The following is a 26,191-nucleotide window of genomic DNA, read 5'->3' as shown; positions in this document are numbered from 1 at the left end:
GGCAAAGTAGAAAGAGCGAACGGTACACTGAAAGAGAAAATCGCCAAAATATGCCATAGTACAAACTTAAACTGGGTCCAAGCGTTGCCACTAGCTCTGATGAAAATGCGCTCACAGACAAACCGTATCACACATTTGACACCTCATGAGATGCTCACCGGCAGGCCAATGCCTGTGGCGTATACGCGAGGACCCTACAAGGGCCCATCGCTAGAGCAAATGGAAGGCGAAATGTCAAGTTATGTAAAGCACTTAACCCAAATACACAGACTCTTGTATCCTCAGGTGGGTGCGGCAACACACGGAGCACCAGCAAAAGAGCCACTGAACCAGGTAGAGCCAGGAGATTACGTGTACATCAGAGTGTTTAAAAGAAAACATTGGAAGGAACCGAGGAGAGAAGGACCGTTCAAAGTAGTGTTAGCTACCCCCACTGCAGTCAAGGTTGAAGGTAAGGAATATTGGTATCACCTCAATCATTGTTGTCGTGCAGCAGCCCAAGCAGACACAGAGGAAGACGCCGCAACCTCAGACACAGAACAACAACCGCAGACGCAGCAATCATCGTCCGGGAAAAAGCCTGCAAAGAAACCTTCCAAGTCAAAAGGACAACAACCAATTGATCAAGAGCAACCATCGACGTCTAGGACTGGACAACAGTTAGCGGAACAGACGCCTACTTCAAGGACAGGAAAAGATTGGCAGTCCTTATGGTCTCTTGAGGGGCAACCCCTCTCCGACGACGACGATGAGCATGACCCTTATGGTCCTACGCCAGTGACAGGTCCAGCTGCAGGGACGCGCGCCAGAATCAGGGCACGCACACAACAGGAAACCACAGACGGCTCATCATCAAAAGACACAGCGAGTCCACCTGCAGGTCCCGTGGATAACCTAGTCAACGTGCCCCCAAGAGTTTATACAGGCCCAGCGGGGAGCTCAGACACCTCGTTAGACGACGTACACACAGACCACTTACACGTGGCAAGCCCAGACGTACCCCCAGGACCATTTAGTACCATAAACCTTGACGAACTCCGGTCCACACTGAACTACTAGTGAGTGGACGGAGCCCCTACACGCCATGGTGCAGATATCCCCGCCCCGAGGCATCGCCGCACCAAAAAGGTCACCAGATAAATTTAATAGAACTAGTAGGAAAAACGACACTGAACTAACGACACAACTCTTCTACGCAGCATGCGCGATAGGACTGTGCCTTAATGTGGCAATAGCAGTAGGGTTCTTAGTGACATGTATTCAGGCTTACGATTTACCATTGGGGACCAATCACACCCGCAGTGATAAGATATTATATAACGGCTCAGAGACAGGGATTCGGCATAAAAGGGATGCAGGTGTAGGTTCTGCCAGCATTGACGGACGATCTGTCTTTCAAGGGAAAGGGCCCAACCCAGTACTGACAGGAGTTAATGCAAGCATAGCCGAAACGGCCATGGTAGGGCACATGAGATGCGCGTTGGGGCTATTTGCTGAAGCTAGCATACAGAAACGAATACACAATGGTACGGTCTATTTTGTAATGTACTCCTTTGACTACACGGGCCCCTTCCCGGCATCGGTTCTTGACCCGATAGAGTGGGCCACTAATCAATCATCGACTGATTACACGTTGACCCTGGAAATTCGCCTTAAGCGAGCAGGGGAAGCAACAACAGACCCAATAACTAGCGTCATTGTCACTGGGCATCCTGCGAAAGGCAAGGACGGAGCCTATTGCAAATACATCCATCCATTATGGTACTATAGCCTTTCTGCCCCAGCCATTTATCCCTCCGCGTCGCAAAAAACTACTCGTCTTGAGTTATACAAAGCTCAAATCTATGTCCCGGCATGGAGTCCTGGTTTTCAGTTTCGTCAGGCTAGTATAGACTTTTGGGCCACATGTACCGGTAAAGGGACGAGTGGCCAGTGTGGTACCCGTAACTTCACCCTTAAAGAAGACTTTGAGGAAGTTAGGAAATTGGTGAAGACGACCAGCATCGCCCAGTATAACATGACAACGGATGATGCCGGAGGGAACCTATACCGCCAATGGCTGATCGATTCGGCCCGCGAGGTTGCTACTAACAGCACGTGTATTGTGTGTCACGATAGATCGAAACAGCTCCCCTATATAATGCCTGTTAGGGGAGTGGAGGAGTGCGATAAACCCCCCTATAATGATACACATTTGTGCCCTGCACTCTGCCTATTGGGATCAGCAGCCAGAACTCACGGGCCGAAATGGATGGGCAACATCAGCAGATCATGCACACACCAACCAGTTGCCTCGCCGGTCCCAACGGATATGAAAGTTAGGGTGCGACCTAATCAAAGGTTTCCTCTGTGCGTTCGTTCGAAGGGAGCAGTATGGGTGGGTTTCCTTCCTAAGAAAGCCTGCGAAGACACACTAGATGCTCATCATCCGATAGTAAATGTGCTCCCACCGTGTAAAACCTCAGAGTACGGTTGCGAGGAGGCCATCCCGGGATTAATGATAGTCCCCAGTCTTAGATTCGGCACACTGCCACTGGCTGATATTTTTTGGTACTGTGGGGATGGCACAGCACTCCAAACGCTCCCCAGGATGTGGCACGGCCTGTGTGCCCCCGTTATCCTAGAGGGGGGCTTAACGGTGCTGGCGTTAAATGACTCGCTCTTAGAAAATCTTCTGACTCAAACTCCCACTCATACCTCACGGGCTAGGCGGGATCTGTCGAAATATGTGGAGTACACCAACTCTTCTGTGCTCCCCGCTTGGTCAGACGATCCCCATATATACATAGACTGGAAAGGAGAGCCGGTAGGCGTCCCGGAAGAACACAGGGCGCTTTCGGACAGCTCCTCAACCCTGTGGGCTGTCCTGTTACCGCATGTACAAACACGTAGGAACATGAGGTGGATAAATTATGTGTGGTACAATCAGCAGCGCTTCATTAACCACACAATTGCCGCTTTGGGACTCATCTCAGAACAATTGCACGCCACAACACTGATGACTGTAGAAAACCGATTTGCTATAGACCAGATGCGAGGGCCAGAACAGGGCGTATGTGACATGATTGGTTCAGAATGCTGCACTGTTGTCCCCCTGCACACAGGTCCCTTGGGGCCTTTGTCTACACTGCTTACCCGTATGAAAGCGAACCGGGATCAGATGGTCCGGAACTCAGGCGCCCCGGATCCTGCCTGGTACAAGTGGTTGCTTTCAGGAGATTGGATGGCGGGACTGATGCGAATCGGCATGATAATTCTTACAGTACTGTTGGTTATAACCTTTCTCGCTTGTTGTGGGTTACCCTTGCTACGAGCTTTAATTGATAAAACAGTTCACTCTCTCTTTGGCCAGTACATGCAACTGCACGTCATAGAGGCAGATGCAGACCTAGACCTTTTCCCGTTGTTGGATGAACACAGCAACGAGGATTGACCGCCCAAGCACGAACCCGCACTGTAGTACTCTAATACTCTATGTCTACTGTCCCTGTCTGTCCATGTCTTCTATGTCCCTGTATACAGAATAATGGAGTGTCTCCCGTTCCGGCGTCCTCCGCGCCGGCCAGCTCGCCGCCACTACTCGTGTGCCCACCTTGACTCAGATTTGGATGGTGTGGCCTACCGCTTCTACAACACATATAATGTCCCCCACTTCGCTTGTTGTTTCTCGTGCCGACGCCTGGCTCTGGAAATAGACCTGTCTGCGTATCGCTGGTGGCTGTACCTCAGACTTGAAAGGGAGCCACAACGGACCTGGAGGTCATACCCGCCCCTGGTCTCGCACGACCAGTGGATCACTCTTCAAGAGGACGCGCGCCCCGTCCCCCTGATTCTCTCACACGCCGACATCATGCTCGAAGAAGGGTCGTGGATATCGTGGCACCAACCAGATGAGGATTACTGGCTTACGGACAGACTGGTCCTGCGTGTTCACTCCTATGAACTTCGACGATGCATTTCGGTTGCATCACTGTATGGACCAAGAACGAGACATGCGTACCTCATATCACGCAATATACAGCAAAGCACGGTTCGGCAGTATTATACCCTACTCTTCTGTGGATATCCCCTTTGGACCACCCATACCGGTGGAGCTAGGGAAGACCTTGCACGCCTTCCGCCGCAGCCTGCCTGGCTCCATCCTGTCCTGCGGAAAAACAGTGACTCGGAGGTGGTGGCCATCCTTCCAAAGACCTATTATGCTCAGACTTTTTCGGACGTTTGGTACTCGCTGCGGAATAAGCATTCCATAAAGGCCCCCTTGCCTCGGTGGATGTATGCGTCACACCATAACCACTACTGGTGGTGGCCGTAGTCGGACACGCACAGTCTTCTGTGATACAATCATGACTATAATGTACATATGTTTCAGCGAAGAGTTACGGGGGGCCCTTGCTCCTGTCTTGTTTGTGTTGTCTGTGTATGTGCGTCTTTCTGTGAGTGTTGTGTGCAGGGACATGCTGCCTGTGCCTCCCCGACGGACCCCGATCCGACCTCCCTGGACCTGTGGGCATCTGGAACCCACCCCGCGGGGCATCGCCTGCCGAGTCGACAGCACCACACCCTATGACTGCTGTCTCACATGCTATCAGCTGAACGTGGATATAGATCTGTCTGACTACCAGTGGGAGGGTTTCGACCTGGGCGATGCGCCGCGACGCACATGGTTGACATACCCTCCACCGCCAACTTCTGACACCTGGTACACCCTGCTGGAGGATTCATGCCCCGTGCCACTCATCCTTGACAACGCTGATTTGTGTCTTCCCGAGGGATTATGGATCCACAAGTATCACAAACGGGAATATACCCTTGACAAAGGCTTGCTACTACAAGTACACAGCTATGAGATACGCCGTTCCTTCTGTGTAGCCGCAACCTATAAACATAAGCGCAGGCACGCTTACATTTTCTCCCCCCATATACTGCAGACTACCACACGCCAGTATTGCACTTTGTTCTTTTGTGGATACCGGCTCTGGACGTCCCACACTGTGGCAGTGCGGGAGGGGTTTCCGCCCATGATTGGAACGCCTGACTTTATGTACTCATGGACCGGGCCCACGTCAAGGAGAGGGGGCTCCTCGGACGCGGTGACAGACACGGGCAAGGATTGTTGTTGTGCCGATCGGTTTCGTGACATTTGGGCTGCCCTGCGCGAAGGCCGGCGCATAAGGGTCCCGCTACCGCTATGGATTCGGTCAGTTCATCGGAACCACCGGTGGTGGTGGTAATGCGGATATAGACACACACTTACATCCATACACACACACACACACACACACGCACACACACACGTGGGACATTTGTTAAATATGCATGTGCTATGATTACTGTAACTAACCCAAACGGTGTTCCTGGTGGTACCTGTTTCACTGTCGCGCCCTGGGCGGGCAGAGTGAGAATTTTCCCTCGCATTGGGCTTTAGAGGGTTTTTCGCTCACTCCTGGTTCACCCGTTTGATACTGGGTTGTGCGTTCCAGGGGGGTGGGGCGGGACTGTTGTTCTGTTTGTTGTGGGAGTGATGTTGTGGGGGATGTGGGGGAGTGGTATGGAGGGAGTGATGCAGTGTGATGCAGTGATGACTGTTTTGTCTGTTTTTCACTTTGTTTTTGGTGATGTCGTATGGAGGGAGTGATGCAGTGTGATGCAGTGATGACTGTTTTGTCTGTTTTTCACTTTGTTTTTGGTGATGTCGTATGGAGGGAGTGATGCAGTGTGATGCAGTGATGACTGTTTTGTCTGTTTTTCACTTTGTTTTTGGTGATGTCTGTTTTTCTGTTTTTTCTGTTTTTCATTTTGTTTTTGGTTTTGCTTATTTTTCTTTTCCTTTTGGTTTTTGCTTTAGTATTCGGTTTGGCTAGCACTAGTATTTGATTTTGCAGCACAGGTTTTGTTGAGACTTTACAGTCTCAAAGGGGGGAGTGATGTTGTGAAAAAATCGATTGATATACTAGAGACGCCCCAAGGAAGCATAATCAAGGCTTATTATGGTTGGTATCATAAGATATATGGGCATAAGAGCCCAGTTGTCATAATAAGGTAAATGTAAATGATATAATAAACACATGAACCACTCAGAAACTATAGAAGGGAGAGAAGGAGTTTATTACAGATAAAATTAGTAAAAGTAATGAGATCCAGAGCTATCAGGCCTGGGAGAGGTAGGAGTGTAGTCTGGGGACCCAGGCCTAGGAGAAGGGGAGAAAGGAACAAAGCCTGGGGAACCAGGCTCAGAGTAAGAGGGAGAGGAGGCTGCACTGGACGAAAGGGAGTGAATGTAGCCAAAAGGAGGAGATGTGAGACGAGAAGGAGAGGTAAGAACCGCCAAAGGGCGAATATAGGCAACAGGGAGAGAGGATGTACGAGGAGGAGAGGCAGGAGTTGTCAGCCTAGGGCAACAGGGTTCAGCATGAGGACAACCATCAGTTTGTGTCCTTTGGTCCACCAGGATGGGAGGCAGAGAGGTTTGAGTGGAAGAAGTATGTGTCAGAGGTGTCTGTACAATGTGAGACAGCAAGAGAGGCTGCTCAGGAAGTGGGGAGGAATATAGATGTTCCAGGAAGGAGCAGAACTCCTGAGTAAGATGACGCAGCTGATAGCGGCGAAAGCTGGTCATGACCTCAGCAGGAACAGGCCTCCTATAGGGAGTAGACCGAGAAATCCAGATGGTGTGACCAGGACGAATTGGCTGACCCTGAGGCTGAGAATCTAAGGGAAAAGGGAGTAGCCCAGATAAGAATTAGTGGAACTAAGGCTTAAAGAATGCAATGAGCAAGCCCAGTCTGAAGGTCAGACTGAGATCAGAGTGAAGTTCAGAAAAGTTTAACATAGCTTAAAAGAGCCAACATTATGGACTCTAGTAATATACACAACAGCAACAGCAAAGCTTAGCAGCAATAGCAACACATTAAAATATAACCAAATAGAAGTAAGAGCTTGTAATAGTTAAACATACAAATAATCATTTAAGACATATAGTCAATACAAGAAACAAGAAACAGAAATGATAAGAACTTACTCATTATAGCTGACAAGAGGACTAATCCACGAGACGTCTGTCATGAAAGGTTGAGCGATAAATGTGATAAGAATGAGGAAGTAAAGCTCTCTTGAGCTCATTTTTTAATAACAATGACGAAAAAGGTCGAAAATAATAGGAAACTACGGAAGAAGGAAAATCCATATTTGGGCACATGAGTAAGGGTCAGGTGATGATTCTGGAAAATAAGGGGAATTCAGAAAGGCAGGATATGAAGTCACTAAAGGGCGTATAAGGCAATTCGGGGAAATAAGGGGATTTCAGAAGAAACATGTAAATAACCAGGCGGAGCCCCAGAGAACAACTCGAAACATAATGGGAATTTGCTTACAAAGACAGAACTAAAGAAGGAGGTGCTTAGAAGCACCAGGGTATATATTGAGGGGACTTTTATGGGGAAGTACGCAGTTCTTTTCGTGGGGCAGTTCAGACGGTGAACCTATTTTTAAGTGCTGCAGCTTTTTCATTCTGTTGATACTTTGAGGTTTTGTTTTACATGTGAATGCTCTTTTTGAGCTTTCATTTGTTCCTTTTTGACTTAGTGATTTGATTTCTTGAGCTCAATGGAATGGATGGCTGATTGTCTACAATAAAGAAGTTTTTGCTCATTCTCATCCAGGTCTGAAGAGTTTTATCATTACTTCATCAATTCTGATTATAGAGTTACTAGAAATTCTTGGTTACAGTAAGTGACAACACAGTTATAGATATAAGTATAAATCACCCTTGTGATATGTCAGCTTGGAGGAGGTTTCTAAGTTCCGACAGTGTTATAACTTCAGATACCTGTCCTGATCTCAGGTGTTGCCTGTCAAATTACATTAACACAGTTATAACTTCAGATACCTTTCCTCATCTCAGGTGTTTCGTGTCAAATTACATTAATAGTGTTATAACTTCAGATACCTGTCCTGATCTCAGGTGTTTCATGTCAAATTACACTAACACGGTTATAACTTCAGATACCTGTCCTGATCTCAGGTGTTTCATGTCAAATTACATTAATAGTGTTTTAACTTCAGATACCTGTCCTGATCATTCTATGTTCCCAATATACTATTCATTTATGGTATTCCCATTTCACTTCAATAAGCTTACTTACATCAATTCTATCATGAGTTCTATCACACAAGACAAATCTGCAGTTTAACCTCAGATTTTTTTCATCTTCGTACTTTTCCACAGCCCACTGCTTGTGAAGAAAGCCCTTGCAATTATTCATAGTTTCATACTAAATTTAATTTACACAAAAAAGAGCATAAGATGTTTCATTATGTTTGAAGGACTGGTTGCTTCAGGGCTTACAGAATCACTATCTCCCAAAACCTCACAGAGAAAGAGACAGATGAATAAGGAGCATAATAAAATGTTTGAGGATTAAATGTGAACAGGAGCACCGTTGTACCTGTCTGAATGTGAATGGCTTTCCTTGAGAAAGGAAGTCTGCATATTTGTAAAAACACCACAGTCATTGCCATTCAACTGTTTAGGAATTGCCTAGACACAATAGCAGAACATTTAGTCTTAAAATGACACCTAATTCAGAGAAGACCCAAATAATTCATTATATGGTGTCATACAAAAGTTCTCATTCGGCTGATGGTCCATCTGGAAGCCTCCAAGATGCATCCTTTCTTGACGCTGTGCTCCTTTGTGAGGTACTTTCTGTTAAATAAAACATCTGGATATCTGGATATGCAAAGATGAATGATCAAGCCACAGAATAACATTTCAATTCAATTCAGGTTTATTTGTATAGAGCTTTTTACAATTGACATTGTCTCAAAGCAGCATTACAGAACATAAACATAGAACAAAGGTTAATATAACAGCAAAAATAAGAAGACACTCACAACATGACAGATATCATCATGTCTCTGAGTCATAGCACTGTATGGTCTGGGATTTAAAATAAATTCCCTGGTGGTTAGAAGCAATATAGGCAAGTTAAAGACAAACTGAAAATAAAAAAAAAATTGTTTTACACTTTCAAAAACATAAATATTAAAACAATGCATCCCAACTTATATATGACTTACAGCCAAAGCACAATGCATGCCTAGGTGCAAAGGAACAAAAACAAGATCAGACAAAGAGGTCCTGAGTTTTTGTCCAGTTCTTCACTGCTGCATGGCCTTCACCACTCTGAAGCTTTGGGTAGAAAAAAGTGCTGTAAGAGAAGACTTTAAGGCTCCCAGCTGATCACTGTTTCTTTTCATTAGCAAGGACAAATAGAAGTTGATAACCTTGAAAAGAGAAGAGGGGGAAAAAATCAATTTATTCATTTTTATACAAATTTTTATAAAATATTGATGACAAACCTTTATTCCCCCCACTTTTCTTTACAAAAATGTAGTGATGCATTATTACCAATAAACCAAGGCATATCAAGTAAATAGTCAATTTATTTTTCTAACTTTTACCTTGTCATTAAGCCAGCAACCCTCCTTCAGTGTGGCCAAGTCACCCTGTATAATACACAGTTTGAAGGCTTTGCTGATCACCAGGTTTGGGTCTTGTAGTGCCAGAATATCCTGCACCTCTGATGCCATGTCCTACACATAAACAGAACAGAAAAACTTAATGAACAAGCTAAAATAATCTTGATATTGATCTGTGGATAAACTTTATTTACAAAACACATTGTTAACATTTCACCGTGTGTATGTATGTATGTATGTATGCATGTATGTATATTATATATAATATACCCATAGGCATCACCAGACTCTTGGTTTCACACTTTGAAATGCTTTGCCAGGCCTTTAATACAGCTATTTTATACTGTGCTTGTCTGTGGAGTTTCTGTGTTCTCTTCAACTAGTGAAATGCTTGTTCAATAGGATTTAAATCTGTAGATTGACTTGGAATGTCCTGAAAAAGATAGAAACCACTGGCAAGCTTCAGCAACCAACAACGACCAGGTCAGCCGAGAAGATCAACAGCACTTGAAGACATACAAATGAAAAAAAAATTCTAAAATAACTGTCAGTAAAATCACATAAAACAAGCAACCGTTAAATTGGCTGTATTAAAGCCTTGAAAAGTGTGAAACCAAGAGTCTGGTGATGTCTAGGGGTCACAGACTCGTTCCTGTGATTGCTTGCAAGGGATTTACAATTAAATATTAGCTTTTACATTTACTTAAGCCGTCCCAATACTTATGCTCACATTAGGCAGAGGGAAGAAATTCTGATGAAAAGTGCTGAAAGTGCTGTACTACTTAGTTGGTAAAGCATTTTGTGTTGAAACAGTCAATAATAAAATGTGACATTCTGTACTTCTGCCTCATATTAATATATGTCTTGACACCACAGGTAACAGAACAATTTTGTCTTTACTGTTCCAATACTTATGAATGACTGCAGAAACCCTGTTTCCCTGCATATAAAAAAAGATTGAATGTTTTATGCTCAAATGGTACAAATTAGTTATGTAGACAAATATAAACTGTGCAAATATATGATTTTTTTTACATTTTAAAGGCACACTACAGGTATATAACTTTTTTTTTTACAACATTTACATAATGGTTTGGAAGAGGTGTTCATGGTGTACTCAACCATGTTTTTGTCTTTTGTCCTGAATCAGTACGATACGCCTGTAATCTTTTAAGTGTTTACATATTCATATTATACTATTTAAGACCAAGAGAGACACCAATTGCTGTGGAGTAGCTCTAGCAGCAATGTTCTTTCGCTAGATGCATAGAATTTTATTTATTACCCAATAGCGTGGCAAAAATTACATAGTGTACCTTTAAACATTTTTGGCACTTAAGGGTTACAGTATTTAACCCCCTAAAAGACAAGTATAAAATGAAATTTCTGTCATTTACTCACCCTCCACATGGAATTCATAACCAGTATGGTGAACAAATTGTTTAGCAATACATACCAAATCATCTGTTGTGGTTGTTTTCTTGTAGTTCTTTCCATGCTGACAAGCATATATCACCCTTCTTTTCACAGAGAGTGGAACATGTTCTGAATAGTCTTCTACTTTCCAAAGACATCGTGGTGTCAATTTCTGTTTTTGTGACTGTCATCAGACCTTTAAAATACAATTAAAATTAAAAAGGAAAGAAAAACAGAACATTATGGGACAGGCACTGCATGAATAAATAAATGTATTGCTCACTGTAAATTGTTACCCTCTGCTACCTATTCTCTTCTTACATTGCTTATTAATGTAATTTGACATGAAACACCTGAGATCAGGACAGGTATCTGTAGTTATAACACTATTAATGTAATTTGGCATGAAACACCTGAAATCAGGACAGGTATCTGAAGTTATAACTGTGTTAATGTAATTTGACATGAAACACCTGAGATCAGGACAGGTATCTGAAGTTATAACTGTGTGATCTACCAGCTCCAGTTGGACTCTATGATACCAAGAGGAGATCTGAACTCTATGTGATCTTTACACCAATCCAACACTTGTTTGACTGTATATTTGTAATCACACCACCAGTGCCACCCATATGAGGTTGGGTTCCCCTTTGAGTCTGGTTCCTCTCAAGGTTTCTTCCTTACCAATTTAAGGGAGTTTTTCCTTGCCACTGCTGCCTGAGTCACCTCAGACTTGCTCATTGGGGATAAATACATATACATACATACACACTGTGAACTATACATATCTTAATTTTTTTACTATTTTAAATCTTTGTAATTCTCCTTATGTTTAACTTCTGTTCTATGTTTTTGTTCTGTAAAGCTGCTTTGAGACAAAGCCCATTGTAAAAAGTGCTATACAAATAAACTTGAATTGAATTGAATTGTTAACCTTCCTATTTCCCCTGGGTCTGTTTGACCAGGCTGGAAGAGTTAATGTGTCATACCTTGGGTTTCCTTCCACATATTTGCCTGAAATTTACCAGGATTGTTCCAAATTATGAACTTTGCAAGTAACATTAATATTGTCTATTTTAGTTGAACTATGTGTTCAGAACAGTATTTGTAGCCGCTTGGGTCATTTGACCCGGCCACATTTAGTGGGGCAATAGGTCACACTTTTGCCCTTTTCAGTGCAATGAACATACATACAGACACAAAAATGCACATATAAAATGTCCACTAACACACGCACCCAAAACACACACACACCCCCACACACATGCACACACACAAACAAACACTGTTCAAAGCATTGAGCATTGCAATTCAGTTGGCCTCCAGACAAAACAAACACATTTGTAAACATTTCTCAGACACACACACACACACACACACACACACACACACACACACACACACACGCACGCACAAACACACACATACTCATACACACACATGCACACACACACAAACACACACTCACACATACTGTATTGGGCATTGCATTTCATTAGGCCTCCAGAAAAAACAGCTACACATTTGTAAATATTTCACACTTGTTAGATGCATTTGTCCAGCTGGGGGCAAAATCTGATCTACCGAAATGATGCTACACACACACACACACACACACACACACACACACACACACACACACACACACACACACACACACACACAAGCACTGGGCATTGCAATTCATTGGGCCTCCAAAAAATCAAAAACAATCATTTATATTATTTCACACTTGTTATATGCATTTGTCCAGCTGGGGACAATATCTTCTCTTCTCTTCTTCTTCTTCTATCAACAATCTTTACACACACACACACACACACACACACACACACACACACACACACACACACACACACACACACGTTGTTTCCTCTCTCTTATTTATACATGTAGTTGCATCAGTCAGCTTTAACATGGAGATATGCTGAGTAATGTTTGACATTTATCAGTCAGTGGTTATCCAAAATAATATTTAATAATTTCTGCTTATTTTACTCAAAAACATGGCATAATTTCATAAGGTTTATCGTTCATAAATTAAGTATAATAAAAAAACATAAGGAGGTAAACGGAGTTTTATTCACATGAAATTATGGCATGTTTTTGAGTGTGTGTGTGTGTGTGTGTGTGTGTGTGTGTGTGTGTGTGTGTGTGTGTGTAGCCTGTTGTTGGTTGATCAGATGACATCAGGGGGGCAAAATAGATATTACACACAGAATGGTGATAATTGTAGAATTTTTTATTTATAAGCATTAAAGTCAATTTGGCCTGGAAAAAAACAGATTTTAATATTTGATGACATTAAAATGGTCAAAAAACAATCTCCTGCCCTTGAAATATACCAGACTGTAATTGTGCATCAACTTTTGTGCCTCTATAGGGAAAATATTTGTGTGTGTGTTCACTGCTGTGTGTGTGCACTTTGGATGGGTCAAATGCAGAGAACAAATTCTGAGTATGGGTCACCGTACTTAGCCGTATGTCACGTCATGCTCATGCTCACTGTCATATTTTTTTTTTTACTAAAAAATGAGGCATTTTTGTATATAAATAAGGTTTATTATACCAAATGTAAAAATGTTTTTGCAAAATATATGTTAATATATATATAAAAAAAGGTAAAAAATAATTTTAAAATATATATATATATAAAAAAGTGGGAAAAAAAGGCTATCATATATATATACTTTATTTTTTATAAGCAGTCAAAGCAGACTAGGTCAAATTGACTCTCCGCTCCTAATTTGTATAGGAGGTCAATGGGAGGGTTAATGTAATTTGACACGAAACATTGCTCACTGTTAGTTAATGCTTTAACTGTTATTAAATGAGACCTTACTGTAAAGTGTTACCCTCTGCTACCTATTATCTTCTTACAATGCATATTAATGTAATTTGACATGAAACACCTGAGATCAGGACAGGTATCTGAAGTTATAACACTAAAGTGACGTGACATACGGCTAAGTACAGTATGGTGACCCATACTCAGAATTTGTTCTCTGCATTTAACCCATCCAAAGTGCACACACACAGCAGTGAACACACACACACCGTGAACGCACACTTGGAGCAGTGGGCGGCCATTTATGCTGCGGCGCCCGGGGAACAGTTGGGGGGTTGGGTGCCTTGCTCATGCGCACCTCAGTCGTGGCCGGCCCGAGACTCGAACCCACAACCTATGGGTTACGAATCAGACTCTCTAACCATTAGGCCACGACACCTGAGATACATATTTTGAAATTTGTTGGGATCCAGTCTGATAGAAACAAAGTATATTAATAAAGTATTGAATAAAGTATAAAGAGGTTTATTACTTTGGTCTCCATGATCTTTTTATATTCATTCAGTATAACTTATCTGTGGAAAGATGCATAGGCTACACAAAAACGTTTTTGGTTGTTTATTTGTTTTCAAAAATAGCTTAACTGTAAGATAATGAATCGTAATAGATATAAAATATAAAATCTACCTGTATGACTGTTTTGTCCATTATCCATCGTAGCTTTGCTTTTATTTCTCCTTCATTATCCATCTGAGTTGATCCTGGGATTGGAAATGCCCATGCAAATGAAACAGCATTCTGCGCATGATCGGTGAAATGTCTTTTTTTTTTTTTTTTTTTTTTTTTGGAAAGAGGGCATTTTAAAAGACCTCCTAAAACACGCCCACTTTACGTCGAGGAATGAAACCCCTGGAATTTAGTGCCTGCCCTCCTGAAACACGCCCACTTTACGTCGTGGAATGAAACCCCTTGGAATTTAGTGCCTGCCGTTTTGATATATGACATGTCCATATTGTGCTAACTTTTTGATTTAGATTATTTTGGGTGCGGGGCTACACGTGACGTCAGTTCCCCTCATCGGGCTGAGTGTTTCGATATATGACATGTCCATGTTGTGCTAACTTTTCGATTTCGCTTATTTTGGGGGCGGGGCTACATGTGATGTCAAGTGGTGTCCAGTGCCGTCACCAGAATACCCGGTGGGGTGCCAATACTTTTGGGATCATTGGATTGATAGTGTGGAATTGATAGTTACATGTATTGAGAGTCTCCAGTCATCTACAGTCACTAGGAGGACACAGAAGATAAGCCGTGCCTGAGCTCTGCGCACGCTGCGTGTGTGAGGGCTTAAAGGAATTTCCTATTCATTTCTATGGGATTTTTTTGGCCGCTTTTTCGTCCGCTGTTCGAACATCGTTGGTTGGATCGCTTATAAAAGTGTCAGTCGATTTGACACCTCATTCATGGGTCTAGGACAAAAGCTGCATGCCGAAATTTTGTGTGGAAGAAGAATAATAATAAGTATGCACAATAATAAGAATGTTGCTTTGCAAGCACCATTAATTATTATATTCATGAGTGGGAATATAGCATATTGCACTTCACAAACATGCATGATTAACTTGCAGATGTACTGAAAACATTTAGAAATTATTTTGCATAGCAGCACAGTAAGCACATAGTCATGGGGAGAAAAAAAAGCTAAATCAAAACTATCTTTATGTGCAAAGTTTTTTCTTACAAAAGAAACTTTACAGCAATGTCCCTTATCAAAGTGTGTTCAGAATTTTCAGTTTTTTCAATTATAATTTGAATTTAGATACATGCAAACCATGGTGATGTGTTTGATTATTGTATTGTTCAAGCTGCTTTCTGTATCTTGTACATATATGTACATTGATCCTTTAGTGTCATCCTAGCGAACAGAACATTCTAAACTTTATGTGTCTGATGGTTAGGGCTCTGATGGTTCTCCTGTTCCTCTTCAAATGCTGGGTTCAGATAACCGTGATCCATTTTGCCTCTGTCTTGCTCTTCGGCAGCTAAAGTAATTGGGGAAAAACATACTGCATCATATATTTCAGTATAGTGTCAATAATATTTCATCAGTATTACCCTCTTAATGGAAATATTAGCCAACACATTAACATTAATATTAAATGCTTATTCTGGAATATTGATGTGATTGTTACTGATATTGAATATTAATAATAATTTAATGTTTTAATACTTAAAGTAAGAAGGTCATAGTTTTTACTTCATGAATTTTATTTAGATCTTTTAAATACAACTATCAAAGGTCTTTTCTTGGGCATGATATCAGTCAAATCTGTTTGCATTTACAGATAGATAAGCCACATAACATAGTTGCATTAAAATGATGCTATTCAAATGTAGCATTTAAACTTTACTCTTATTGAGTAAATTTATGCCTATTAAACATTTTCTGTTTGAGTAAGGTCCTGAGGTTATCTATACTTTCACTTAAGTATAATTTTCTATTTCTTTTTCCAACCAGATTCTAAATTGTTAGGTATATCGTATGTTGTCAATTTATACAGCATATTATTTTAAGAGGAAGTTCAAAGGCCTACATGAAATTATGTACACTTACATCCAGCAGTTTGGGTGTTTAAGCTTAGTCTAGCTTCTCCTTGTTGCTCTGGAGATCTGACGACACCTGATGAGTTGCCCAGTAAACCGGACACAGAGCTTGGATAAAATCTGACATCTGCTGGAGGTATGGAGGACTCATGACCAGGTTTCAAAGCAGCCTTTTGTTAAAAGATAGGGACATCACTTGAGACTTATTTTATTGGCGATTGTGCTTTTAAACTGATATCTTAATTTTACAGTGTAAATTAACATTGTATAAATGAAACTTACATCTTTGTTCAGAATGTCATATTTACACATTGGGCAGGTGTGGTGTTCCAGTAACCATGGCTCAATGCATGTTTTGTGGAAAAGATGGCTTGCAGGGGAATAAAGACAATAAATTACAGTATCAACATAACATGTCCCATAAAGCTGACATAATTACATAATAATTTTTAAGAAAAACTATTACATATCGGTTCTCAAATTTTTCAGATAATTTGCACAAATTGTACTATTAAAAACAGCAATTAACTCTACAGTAAATTTTGTTATATTAAAGATTGTTTCTAACACTTATTTAATAAATAATAAATATATATATCTCAGTCCAAAAATTAGGTTTCTTAGAACTGACAAAAAATAAAGCAAAATTATTAAAATAAAAAGTTTATCATTTTTTATTACATTTTGTTACTATTATAATCACACTAATATAATCTGCGCATCTCGCTGTTAAATTTAGGTAAAGTTGTATAATGTGAAGCTGTTCTCTTTTTTGGTTTCCGAAAACAGTCATGAAATTAAGAGTAGAGCATTTTGCATCATCAGGACTGAATGTGAATCACTTAAGATACTGACCTTAACAGGAATGGCCTGTAGTTAAGGGTATTATCTGTAACACCCCACTGACTTCTGGGTTTACGGATGTGTGCTTCTGAGTTTTATCGTCAACTCTGTTGCACACTAATCTGTTTCTCTTGCCTTCATTGTTTGCCATTTTTGTGCATGGCCTATTGTTCTGTTTGTACTTACCACACCATTACCTTGCTACACTGATTATTGCATGGTTGGTGATTATCTTTGTTTGCTACATTTATGTGTTTGCCTGCTGTCTTTGGATAATCTGCCTTGGATATATTAAAGATGTGTTTTATTTCTGCACATGGATTCTGCTGCCTCCTAGCAAATACAGCAGATCTAGCACAGCTCCAAGCTTTAGTCACTCATCAGAGAGAAGCTAGCTTAGAGCTACAGTAGCAGCCTACATGGAGCAGCTCACCGCGTTACAAACCACCAATGCACACCTTCTCCTGCCCAGGTCAAATTCGTGAGGTGTTTGAGAATCACACTGGGGGCAATGACTCTGCCATGGATTATGCCATAAAATTCATTCATGCTGAAATATCATTGGCTAATAAGGAACTCATCTGCTGGTAGCCCCATTGTATCAAGCAGTGTCTCAAACTCACCCACAAACTCCCATGACAAACTACCTCCATTGAGAGCCCCACTACACACAATGTCAACATACCCTTTGTTTACCACGACCTGAGGGAGGTGTTACTAAAGCATGTCCCTCCCAGCTACTCCTTCACTGACCCTGCGACTGCGCCATTGACTTTCTGCCAAACATTTCCCCACCCAAGGGTCGAATTTACCCCTTCTCTAGGCCAGAACTAAAGCCATAGAGTACTACTGTACAGTATATAGAGGAGGCTCTGGCAGCGTGCTTTATCAGACCCTCTAACTCTTACAAAGCAGCCTGATTCTTTTTTGTGGTAAAGAAAAAAGAAAGGGGTGGCCTGAGGCCTTGTACTGACTATCAAAGACTGAGTGTCAGGATCTAGCCTGGACATTTCCCAAGTGCCTTTTTTTTACATTTTGTGTTCACGTGACTGCCACGCCCTTGTCTATTCCTTCCTGCCTCAGCACACCTGTCCGTTATGTGTCTAATTGTCTTCAGTGTTTAGCCGTGCCGTGTTGCCTTTAGCAGCGCAGAATCCTTTTGTTTTGTCATTTGTTTTGTCTGTGGTTGGTTTTGTTTGTTTTAATAATAAACCATGTTTTTTTTTTTTTTACTATCTGAATTTGGGTCTGTGTTTAACTCTGGTTTTCTGAGAGAAGGATTCTGCCACTCTCAGACCCAGCAGGATAGCATCTAGCCTGGCACTGGATTATTATGAGAGCATTTTTTTTATTATTATTATTATTTTAGCCATTTTAATCCCTGAACTTGGACTTTTTTTGTTTTATTTTTTGTTTATTTTTTGGTGGACATTGCTCTGCATTTGTTCTGGTGAGGGACGCCGCCTCACTTCTTGCCTGCAGAGGATGTCACCGGCCTGATTTTGCTTTTTTTTTTCTTTCGGTGCCCTGCGACATCACCCCACACCTTTTCCAGTGGGGGACGTATCTTCACTTCCTGTTTTCCCATGGAGGACACCGCCTCAATTCTTGTCAACGGGGGGTGTTCGAGGCCCGTATGTTTGCCTTATATTTTTTTGTATTATTTTCTTTTGCTTCGTGGCAGAGTATTGTTCCCACCCTCCCTCCCCTTTCTGGATTTCTGGATGTGGGTCTGGCTCATCCGGGGTTGTCGCTCAGTGCTTCTGTTTGGCTGGTGACGTCACTCAACACTTCTGCTCGGCTGGGGACATTGCACGGCCCTTCTGCTCCAATGGGGACATTGCTCGGCCCTTCTGTTCGGCTGGGGAGGTCACTCGGTCCTTCTGTTGGCTGCGTCACAGGGCTCTCCCCTTAGCTCTGAGCCCCGACTGGCAGCAGTCATCCCCAAAGGGTGTGGTGCCAAGAGATGCAATCTGCAGCCCTCATCTCAGGGGGCTCTAGGGCGGCGGTCATCTTGTGAGTGGGCTCTGGGGCGGCCGCCATCTTGTGAGCGGGCTCATGGGTGACAGCCATCTTGTGAGCAGCCTCTGGGGTGGTGGCCATCTTGTGAGTCTGCAGAATATGTCAGGACTTTGGCCATGTGCATCTATTTATGTTTGGTGTCACGTGTCTTGCCCTGCCCTTGTCTCTTCCTGCCTTTGCACACCTGTTCCTCATATGTCTAATTGTTGTTAGTATTTAATTGAGCCACGTTGCCTTGAGCAGCACAGAAACCCCTGTTGTCTGATGTTGTTTTGTCTCTAGTCTGTGTTCTCCTGTTTCATGTTTTTAGTTATTAAATCTGTTTATTTTACACTATCCTGCATTTGGGTCTGTTTTATCCCTGCGTTGCTGACATGTTAATTTTTTCGGGAACCGGAATCGGAACCGGAAAATTTATTTTGATACCCAACTGTAATCATACCTAACAATTTTCATCTCTCTCTCTGTCTCTCTCTCTTTCTCTCTCTCTCTGTAGAGCTATATATGAAACTGTCGAGATACCACTTCATCAATCCTAACTCCCCTTGTTTGAGTCTCATCACCCGGTGGTCACCCTGCCAGGGGTTGATCTGTATGGCTAGCCAGTGTCTCATGGGATTGCCCAGGATCCAGTTGCAGAGGGAAGTGTTCAGGCCCAGCAGGCTCAACTTATCAGTCAGGTGCTGAGGGATGATTGTGTTGAATGCTGAATTGAAGTCTCTGAACAGTGTACGTACATATATTTTTGTTATTGTCCAGGTGAGCTAAATGAAGGGCCGTTTCAATGGCATTGTCAATGGAGCGGTTTTGGTGAAGATGTCAGTGAAGACATACGATAGCTGTTCTGCACATTCCCTGAGCACCCTGTCAGGAATGCTTTCTCTTCCAGCAGCCTCCCGTGGGTTAACTCTGCATAGAGTTCTCCTCATGTTGACCATGGATAGACAGAGTACCTGTTCATTGGGGGTAGGTATGGTCTTTCTTGCTGCTATGTGGTTGAGCACCTCAAACCAAGCGTAGATTTTTTTTAACCGCATCTGGGAGGGAGGCATCACTATCACATGCAGGTGAAGCTATCTTGTAATTAATGATTGCCTGTATGCCCTGCCACATGCGCTGGGTGTCTCCTCCATGTTTACGAAGTTGACGTTGGTTGCAGCCTCCTTGAAGATCAAAGCAGCCCTGAAGAGCAGAGGTAGCTCCTGCTAGCAAGGTTTTCACCTGCTTCAGAACCGGTTAAGAGCATCTGAGTGGTCTGTATGCAGGAATTAACATAACAGAGATGTGTCTGAGTAGCCAAGGTGGGGGCGGGGGTCCGCATGATACACGCCAAGAATGTTTGTGTAAACAAGATCCAGGGTGTTTTCCCCTCTCTTTGCAAAGTCCACATACATGAAATTTCGCAAGCACTTGATTTGAGAATTGCATGATTAAAATCTCTGGCAAAGATAAACAGCCCATCAGGGGGTACATTCCTCAGATCACTAAAAGCCCCATAGAGCTCACACAGAGCCTCTTTAGCATTAGTGCTATGGGGAATGTACACTCCGACATTGAACAAAGTGTTAAATTCCCACTGTAAAGTAAAATGGCCTAAATCTAACAGTCACAAACTCCCCTAATGATGAGGAGTAAAAAGAAACAAGCACAGAGTTCTTACACCATTCCATGTTGATGTAAACACACATTAACACGGCAAGCCTTACCGCACAGAGTTGCATTTCTGTTGCATGAAACGAGGTGAACCCGTTTAGCTGAATGGCGGTGTCCGGAAATTTGCAATGTCTCTATGCAAATAAACATATAGCAGACCCCAAAATCTCGCCATGTAATCTGCTCTAATCAGATGTAAGATCTAATCTGCTCTAATCTAACCTTAGATGTAAGATCTAATCTGCTCTAATCTAACCCTAGTGTAATTTATTGTCCAAGGAGCAAACATTTAAAATCAATCTCTACCCCCAGCTTTTTGCTCCATACTGTGTCAGGTCTTCATTCACCAATTTCACATCTACTACATTTTTTAGTCAAGCCATTTATTAACTGGTTCATGGCCAAACTGGTAAAGTGTTTAGTGAATTGAGATGTTTGGATGTTGTGGCATAAAATAATTAATGTTAAAACTATAATGAATTCATAAATTACTCAAAAGCTCCTTTTTCACATTTACACAATTACACTTGGCTATATACAGTTATAGAAATGAAATTATTTTTAATCACATTTTTTGGTCTCATCCAGATAAGGGTGCATTCCCTCTTAAATCTTTCTAGTTCCTATATATGTATATAGGCTGTGTTACAGTGCTTTACAATATCTATTGTGTCAAAAATAATATATTTCCTCTTCCTATACATAGCCGGGGTAGCTGTCATGACAGCCCAGACTTTAGCCACGTGCATCTGTTTACGTTCTTCGTCACGTGTCCGCCTTCTTCTGCTCCTCCCTGTCTACACACCTGCTTCCTATTGTGATCACCGTGTCTAACTGTGCTGCATTGCCTTGTGCATCGCGGAATCTACTGTTGTCTTTGTCCTGTCTCTAGTCCGTGTGTTGTTTCATGTCCTTTTGTTATTAAACCCTGTTGATTTGGCTATCCTGCGTTTGGGTCCGCTTCCTTACCCCGTGTCATGACAGAAGATTCCGCCACACCAGAACCCAGCAGGATAGCAGTGCTCGGACCGGCTTATCGTGGGAGCATTTTTTTATTTTTTTTTTTCCCCTGGACTCCGCGGGTTTGGTGACATCGGTCCGCATCCGGTTACTCCACGGGGGGCACCGCCTTACTTCTGGGTTGCGGGCCATGTCACCAGCCCGAGTTTAGTTTTGTTTTTTTGGTGTCCGTTGACACATTTGTCCGGTGGGGGGCGTCGCTTCACATTTGGTTTCCGTGGAGGACGTCGCCCCACCTCCTGTTCATGGGGGGTATTGCAGGCCCGTATTTTTTGCCCCTATGGATTTTGTGTTCTGTGGAGAATTTTTTTTCTTCCCCGCCCTCCCTCCCTCCACGTTCCTGGTTCCTGAGAGGTGGGACTGGCCGCGGTGCGTCGGGGGTGGCGCTCGGTCCGTCGGCTCGGCTGTGGACGTCGCTCGTTCCCCTGCTAGGCTGTGGACGTCGCTCGTTCCCCCTGCTCGGCTGTGGATGTCGCTCGTTCCCCCTGCTCGGCTGTGGACGTCGCTCGTTCCTCTCTGGCTGCACTGCCGTGTGCCTTGCTCCCCACACCTGCCTCGCTGTGTGGCTTGCTCCCCCCACCTGCCTCGCCGTGTGCCTTGCTCCCCCCTTCGGGGTCTTTGTCATGACTCAGCCGGGACTTTGGGGGAATTTGGGGGGGGCTCTGTCATGACTCAGCCTGGACTTTGGCCATGTGCATCTGTTTACGTTCTTCGTCACATGTCTGCCCCGCCTTCGTCTGCTCCTCCCTGTCTACACACCTGTTTCCTATTGTGATCACCGTGTCTATTTATCTGTGCCGCCTTGCCTTGTGCATCACAGAATCTACTGTTGTCTTTGTCCTGTCTCTAGTCCGTGTGTTGTTTCATGTCCTTTTGTTATTAAACCCTGTTGATTTGGCTATCCTGCGTTTGGGTCCGCTTCCTTACCCCGCGTCATGACAGTAGCTGAGACTTTTTCCACTAACCAAATAATGACAAATAGTAACGTGGCAGAAATATTATGGAACACATAGGCATTCAATTTCTGAAAATTAATGAATCCTTTAAAAAAAGGACTTCATATTTTAAGATGAATGATAAGTTAGGCTATGATGTTGATCAAAACTACAAGTATTATAATAAACCTAACATGTATATAACACATTTTAGATCACTAAATATTAAAGAAAAGTTTCTTCTATGTATTAAATGCATATATAATAAAAGTAAACACAATTTCTTCATTTTATCAACAGATAATTTATCACTAGGAATATAGTTCCATACTAATTTTTTTTTGTCTCTGAATTACTGGGGAACCATGAGTAACTTGAAGAACTTAACAGATGTCATGGAGCTATGTATCATTCTGCAAAATAGGTCCCCAAAATTACAAATTATAACTGGTAGATTGAGAGAAGGCCATTCCCTTCATAAGGAGATAGGATAATGTACATGTGCTGTAATGTATATGTGCCAAAAAAATAAAGGCTGTAATATTACCTTTTGAAAACCATTCTAGGCAATTTAGGCATAGTGGAGTATCACCAGGAATGATAAACAAGTCTTATCTCTTGCCCTTTGTTACTTAACTATGTGTGTATATGAAAACCCTTGATTTAATAGAATGTTCCGATATGGGATATAATAAAATATACCAAGGTAAGTGGGATAAAATTAGTGAGTAGTGGTAGGTCAATGATTAGGCCATTGAACTACTATTGAAAGTCCATGAATACAAATCCCACTCCCACTGCCAAGCCAACCACTGCTGGGCAGCTGAGCGAGAATAAATGAGATATATGTAAAGCAGTGGTATGAATTAGATAAATAAAGGTTGCCCACACTAAGGGTGACTGTCAAGTGCTGTAAATATTAATAAAATGAAAATGATTGTCAGCTACTGTATGCAATATAATGAAACAATTTTTGTTAAAGCAAAGCATTCTCTAATGTTTAACCATTGACTACCTGCAAGGCAGAGTTGTCACGACATCACACCTCATAAAGGAATCTAAGCAAACAACACAGCTGCACTCTTCTGCTTCAACTTCCTGCAAACACATTTTTTATTATTATTATTATTATTATTTCATAGTATAATCTAATCTTATACTCATAAGATATTACATAGTAACTTGATAATTAACTATTGCAGTTAGAACGTACCGGATCAGTCCGCCAAAGGATCCGGACTTCTAATTTGGCAACAGCATTCTCTGCCACTTTTTTAAGCTTTCTCTGTAAAATTATTGAGAGAAGATGATAAGAACATTGATATTGTCAATGGCGTTAAAAGAGCGTTAAAATAACTATATTATTTAAAAGCTATAAGGAAGTAGGCTGATGGACTTTGCCCATAAACAGCTAGAAGTAAAGTAGTTATTCATCCAGTGCTATCACTTTGACAAAACAATTGATGCTGCTGCTGAAATGATGAAAATAAATTATGCCGATTTCCTGAACAAACAAAATTGTTACTACAAGGTATAATCCTCCAACTTTAAATCAGGAATCTAATATACTTTACATTCACAACTATTTCCGTGCATGAAAAATCAGTTTTTTTGACTGTAAGATGAAATCTGTAAACGTAGAAATTATGTAAAAAGAAAAAGTTCACAAATTACAAGCTCAGTCTAAAACTGATCTGTATCAGAAAAAAAAATTAACTTAGCTTAGATATATTTTATCCTAATTGTTCATTTAAAAGCTGGTAAATACCTAACCTGCTGGATCCGAAGCTGGCGGTTTTGGTAGAACCGGCTAATGACTACAAAGGTGAAGTAGCCCATAATGATGGCTGTTATACCAAAGAAGATGAAAGACATGATGTAAATCCAAAAAGGGTTCCAGGGACCATGTTGGCTAGCCACTGCTATGCTCATATAGACTTCAATCCCCCTCTCTATAAGGTCAGTGATGTCTCTGCCCAGGATATTTCCAATCATGATTGCCACTATGTTGGCAGTTCCTGTTAAAAAAAATTGTTCAGACCAGAACACAATTATATTGACTGTAACCTGCTATCTTATATATAACACCCCCCTAGTAGGTTTCAAAGTAAATGAGGACATAGGCGGCCAGCTAGGAATAATGGAGCTTGGCTCATTTTGAATTATTTGTTTTTTATCTGCAAGTGCTCAGTAGGTAGTCTTCTGTCTCCTATAGCTGATTCCAAATCTCTCTGGTTTTATATTAGACAGCAGATCAGCTTTGCAAGGGAACCACTAGGGTGTTGTGTCCCCTGGGAAAGGCAAGTAGAATTTTTCGGAAGGCATGACAGACCCAGACACCCCCCCCCCTCCCGCCCCAAAAAAAGACACACATAAATTCAACACGTATTTACAACAAAATTATGGACAAGGAGATATATAAAAAATAAAGCACAGCAAAGAACTGTTGAGCTGGAACTGTAAAATATATGTAGCAAATATATATACACATATGCTGTTGTACAAACAGATATTAAAACCTGATTCTTAACCCCAGGTCATCTAAGCATTGGATTAGAAAAAGAGCTGCCATACCTGCATGAGACATCGTGTTTGTCCCATTTCCAGTCCCATCAAGATTGTAAATAACTACAGCCGATGCTCCCTGTTGCTGTGCGGCTTGAATTTTCTCAGCATGCGTACAGTTGCCTCTTTTGATAAGAGCTATCCATGGCTCCACCTTAATATTAAATGTGGTATTTGGATGGCAGGCCAGTGCATCTAATTTTGGGAGCACCACAAATCCAGAGGCTTGTTTCAAAGGTGATTCAGACACATACACTCCACACTCACACACACTGATCATCGTTTGGTTAGTTGATGGGCTCAAATAGTGCACCTCTACATATGCTGTCCAAAATATCATAGAGGAACCTGAATGAACTTGAGACTGAATAACCCACAATGAAAGCCAAGTCCAAATGAACCCATATGTTACTCTGTAGTCCCTTCTCATTTTCCAGAGCCAGGTAAATAATCCTGATGCTTTTTGTAATGTTGCACAGTGTCGATCTGTACCTGTGGATAATTGTAATCAGATATTCCTTGAGGTAATCCAAGATTGCTCTACGTCATTTGGAGCAGGTCTTATCATTCTGGACCTTGAACATTGGCTGAGCATTTATTTGAATAAGATAGCATTCACAGTGCCCTACCCATTCCATGTTGGTGAAAAAATACACGCTTTAGAGGGGGAATCAATTACAATAAAAAACTTTTATAGTACTTTAGCACAAGAATGTTTACAGCACAATGGTAACATTTTAAATGTGGGGTTTAAATAACTAAATAAATTGAGGCGATTTTATAGAAGAAATTTGTGGTTAAGTGACAATAGGTATTCTGCTGTCCTAGATAGGTGATGTAAATTAAATCAGCTGGCAAATAC

At 41.9% G+C, this 26,191-nt stretch overlaps 2 protein-coding genes and 1 long non-coding RNA gene across 3 annotated transcripts; all 3 read right to left on the bottom strand.

Annotated features, from left to right (window-relative positions):
- Positions 1-6,121: 6,121 nt before the first annotated feature.
- Positions 6,122-7,168, bottom strand: LOC113658064 (DNA-directed RNA polymerase II subunit RPB1-like). The gene is made up of 2 exons (XM_027170231.2): positions 7,022-7,168; positions 6,122-6,711 (listed from the first exon to the last, which is right to left on the bottom strand). Exons 1-2 carry the CDS (start codon positions 7,023-7,025, stop codon positions 6,122-6,124), a joined length of 594 nt encoding a protein of 197 aa, XP_027026032.1. The 5' UTR covers positions 7,026-7,168.
- A 1,614-nt stretch (positions 7,169-8,782) lies between these two features.
- Positions 8,783-11,441, bottom strand: LOC113636066. Its single transcript, XR_003438957.2, has 3 exons — positions 10,940-11,441; positions 9,466-9,597; positions 8,783-9,288 (listed from the first exon to the last, which is right to left on the bottom strand). It is a non-coding gene; the product is annotated as an uncharacterized LOC113636066 (long non-coding RNA).
- Positions 11,442-15,221: 3,780 nt separating this feature from the next.
- On the bottom strand, positions 15,222-25,905 carry LOC113636128 (RING finger protein 148). Its single transcript, XM_027136061.2, has 7 exons — positions 25,339-25,905; positions 24,538-24,782; positions 23,978-24,049; positions 23,780-23,862; positions 16,574-16,661; positions 16,302-16,461; positions 15,222-15,729 (listed from the first exon to the last, which is right to left on the bottom strand). The coding sequence occupies exons 1-7, from the start codon at positions 25,757-25,759 to the stop codon at positions 15,620-15,622; spliced, it is 1,179 nt and encodes a 392-aa protein (XP_026991862.1). The 5' UTR covers positions 25,760-25,905; the 3' UTR covers positions 15,222-15,619.
- Positions 25,906-26,191: the final 286 nt, after the last annotated feature.

The sequence above is a fragment of the Tachysurus fulvidraco genome, chromosome 17 (assembly GCF_022655615.1).
Source record: "Tachysurus fulvidraco isolate hzauxx_2018 chromosome 17, HZAU_PFXX_2.0, whole genome shotgun sequence".
Lineage (NCBI taxonomy): Eukaryota > Metazoa > Chordata > Actinopteri > Siluriformes > Bagridae > Tachysurus > Tachysurus fulvidraco.
The sequence above is the reverse complement of the archived record's forward strand: the minus strand, read 5'-3'. Positions and strand labels throughout refer to the sequence as shown.

Bases quoted from the DNA above. Each gene is read 5' to 3' on its own strand.
- LOC113636128 (XM_027136061.2), bottom strand. From the start codon at position 25,759: ATGAGAAGGGACTACAGAGTAACATATGGGTTCATTTGGACTTGGCTT. The intron at 24,050-24,537 runs GTTAGGTATTTA...ATAATTTTACAG, and splicing joins GCCAGCTTCGGATCCAGCAG to AGAAAGCTTAAAAAAGTGGC. The intron at 16,662-23,779 runs GTAGTCAATGGT...TTCCCCTGCAAG, and splicing joins GTGACAACTCTGCCTTGCAG to CCATCTTTTCCACAAAACAT.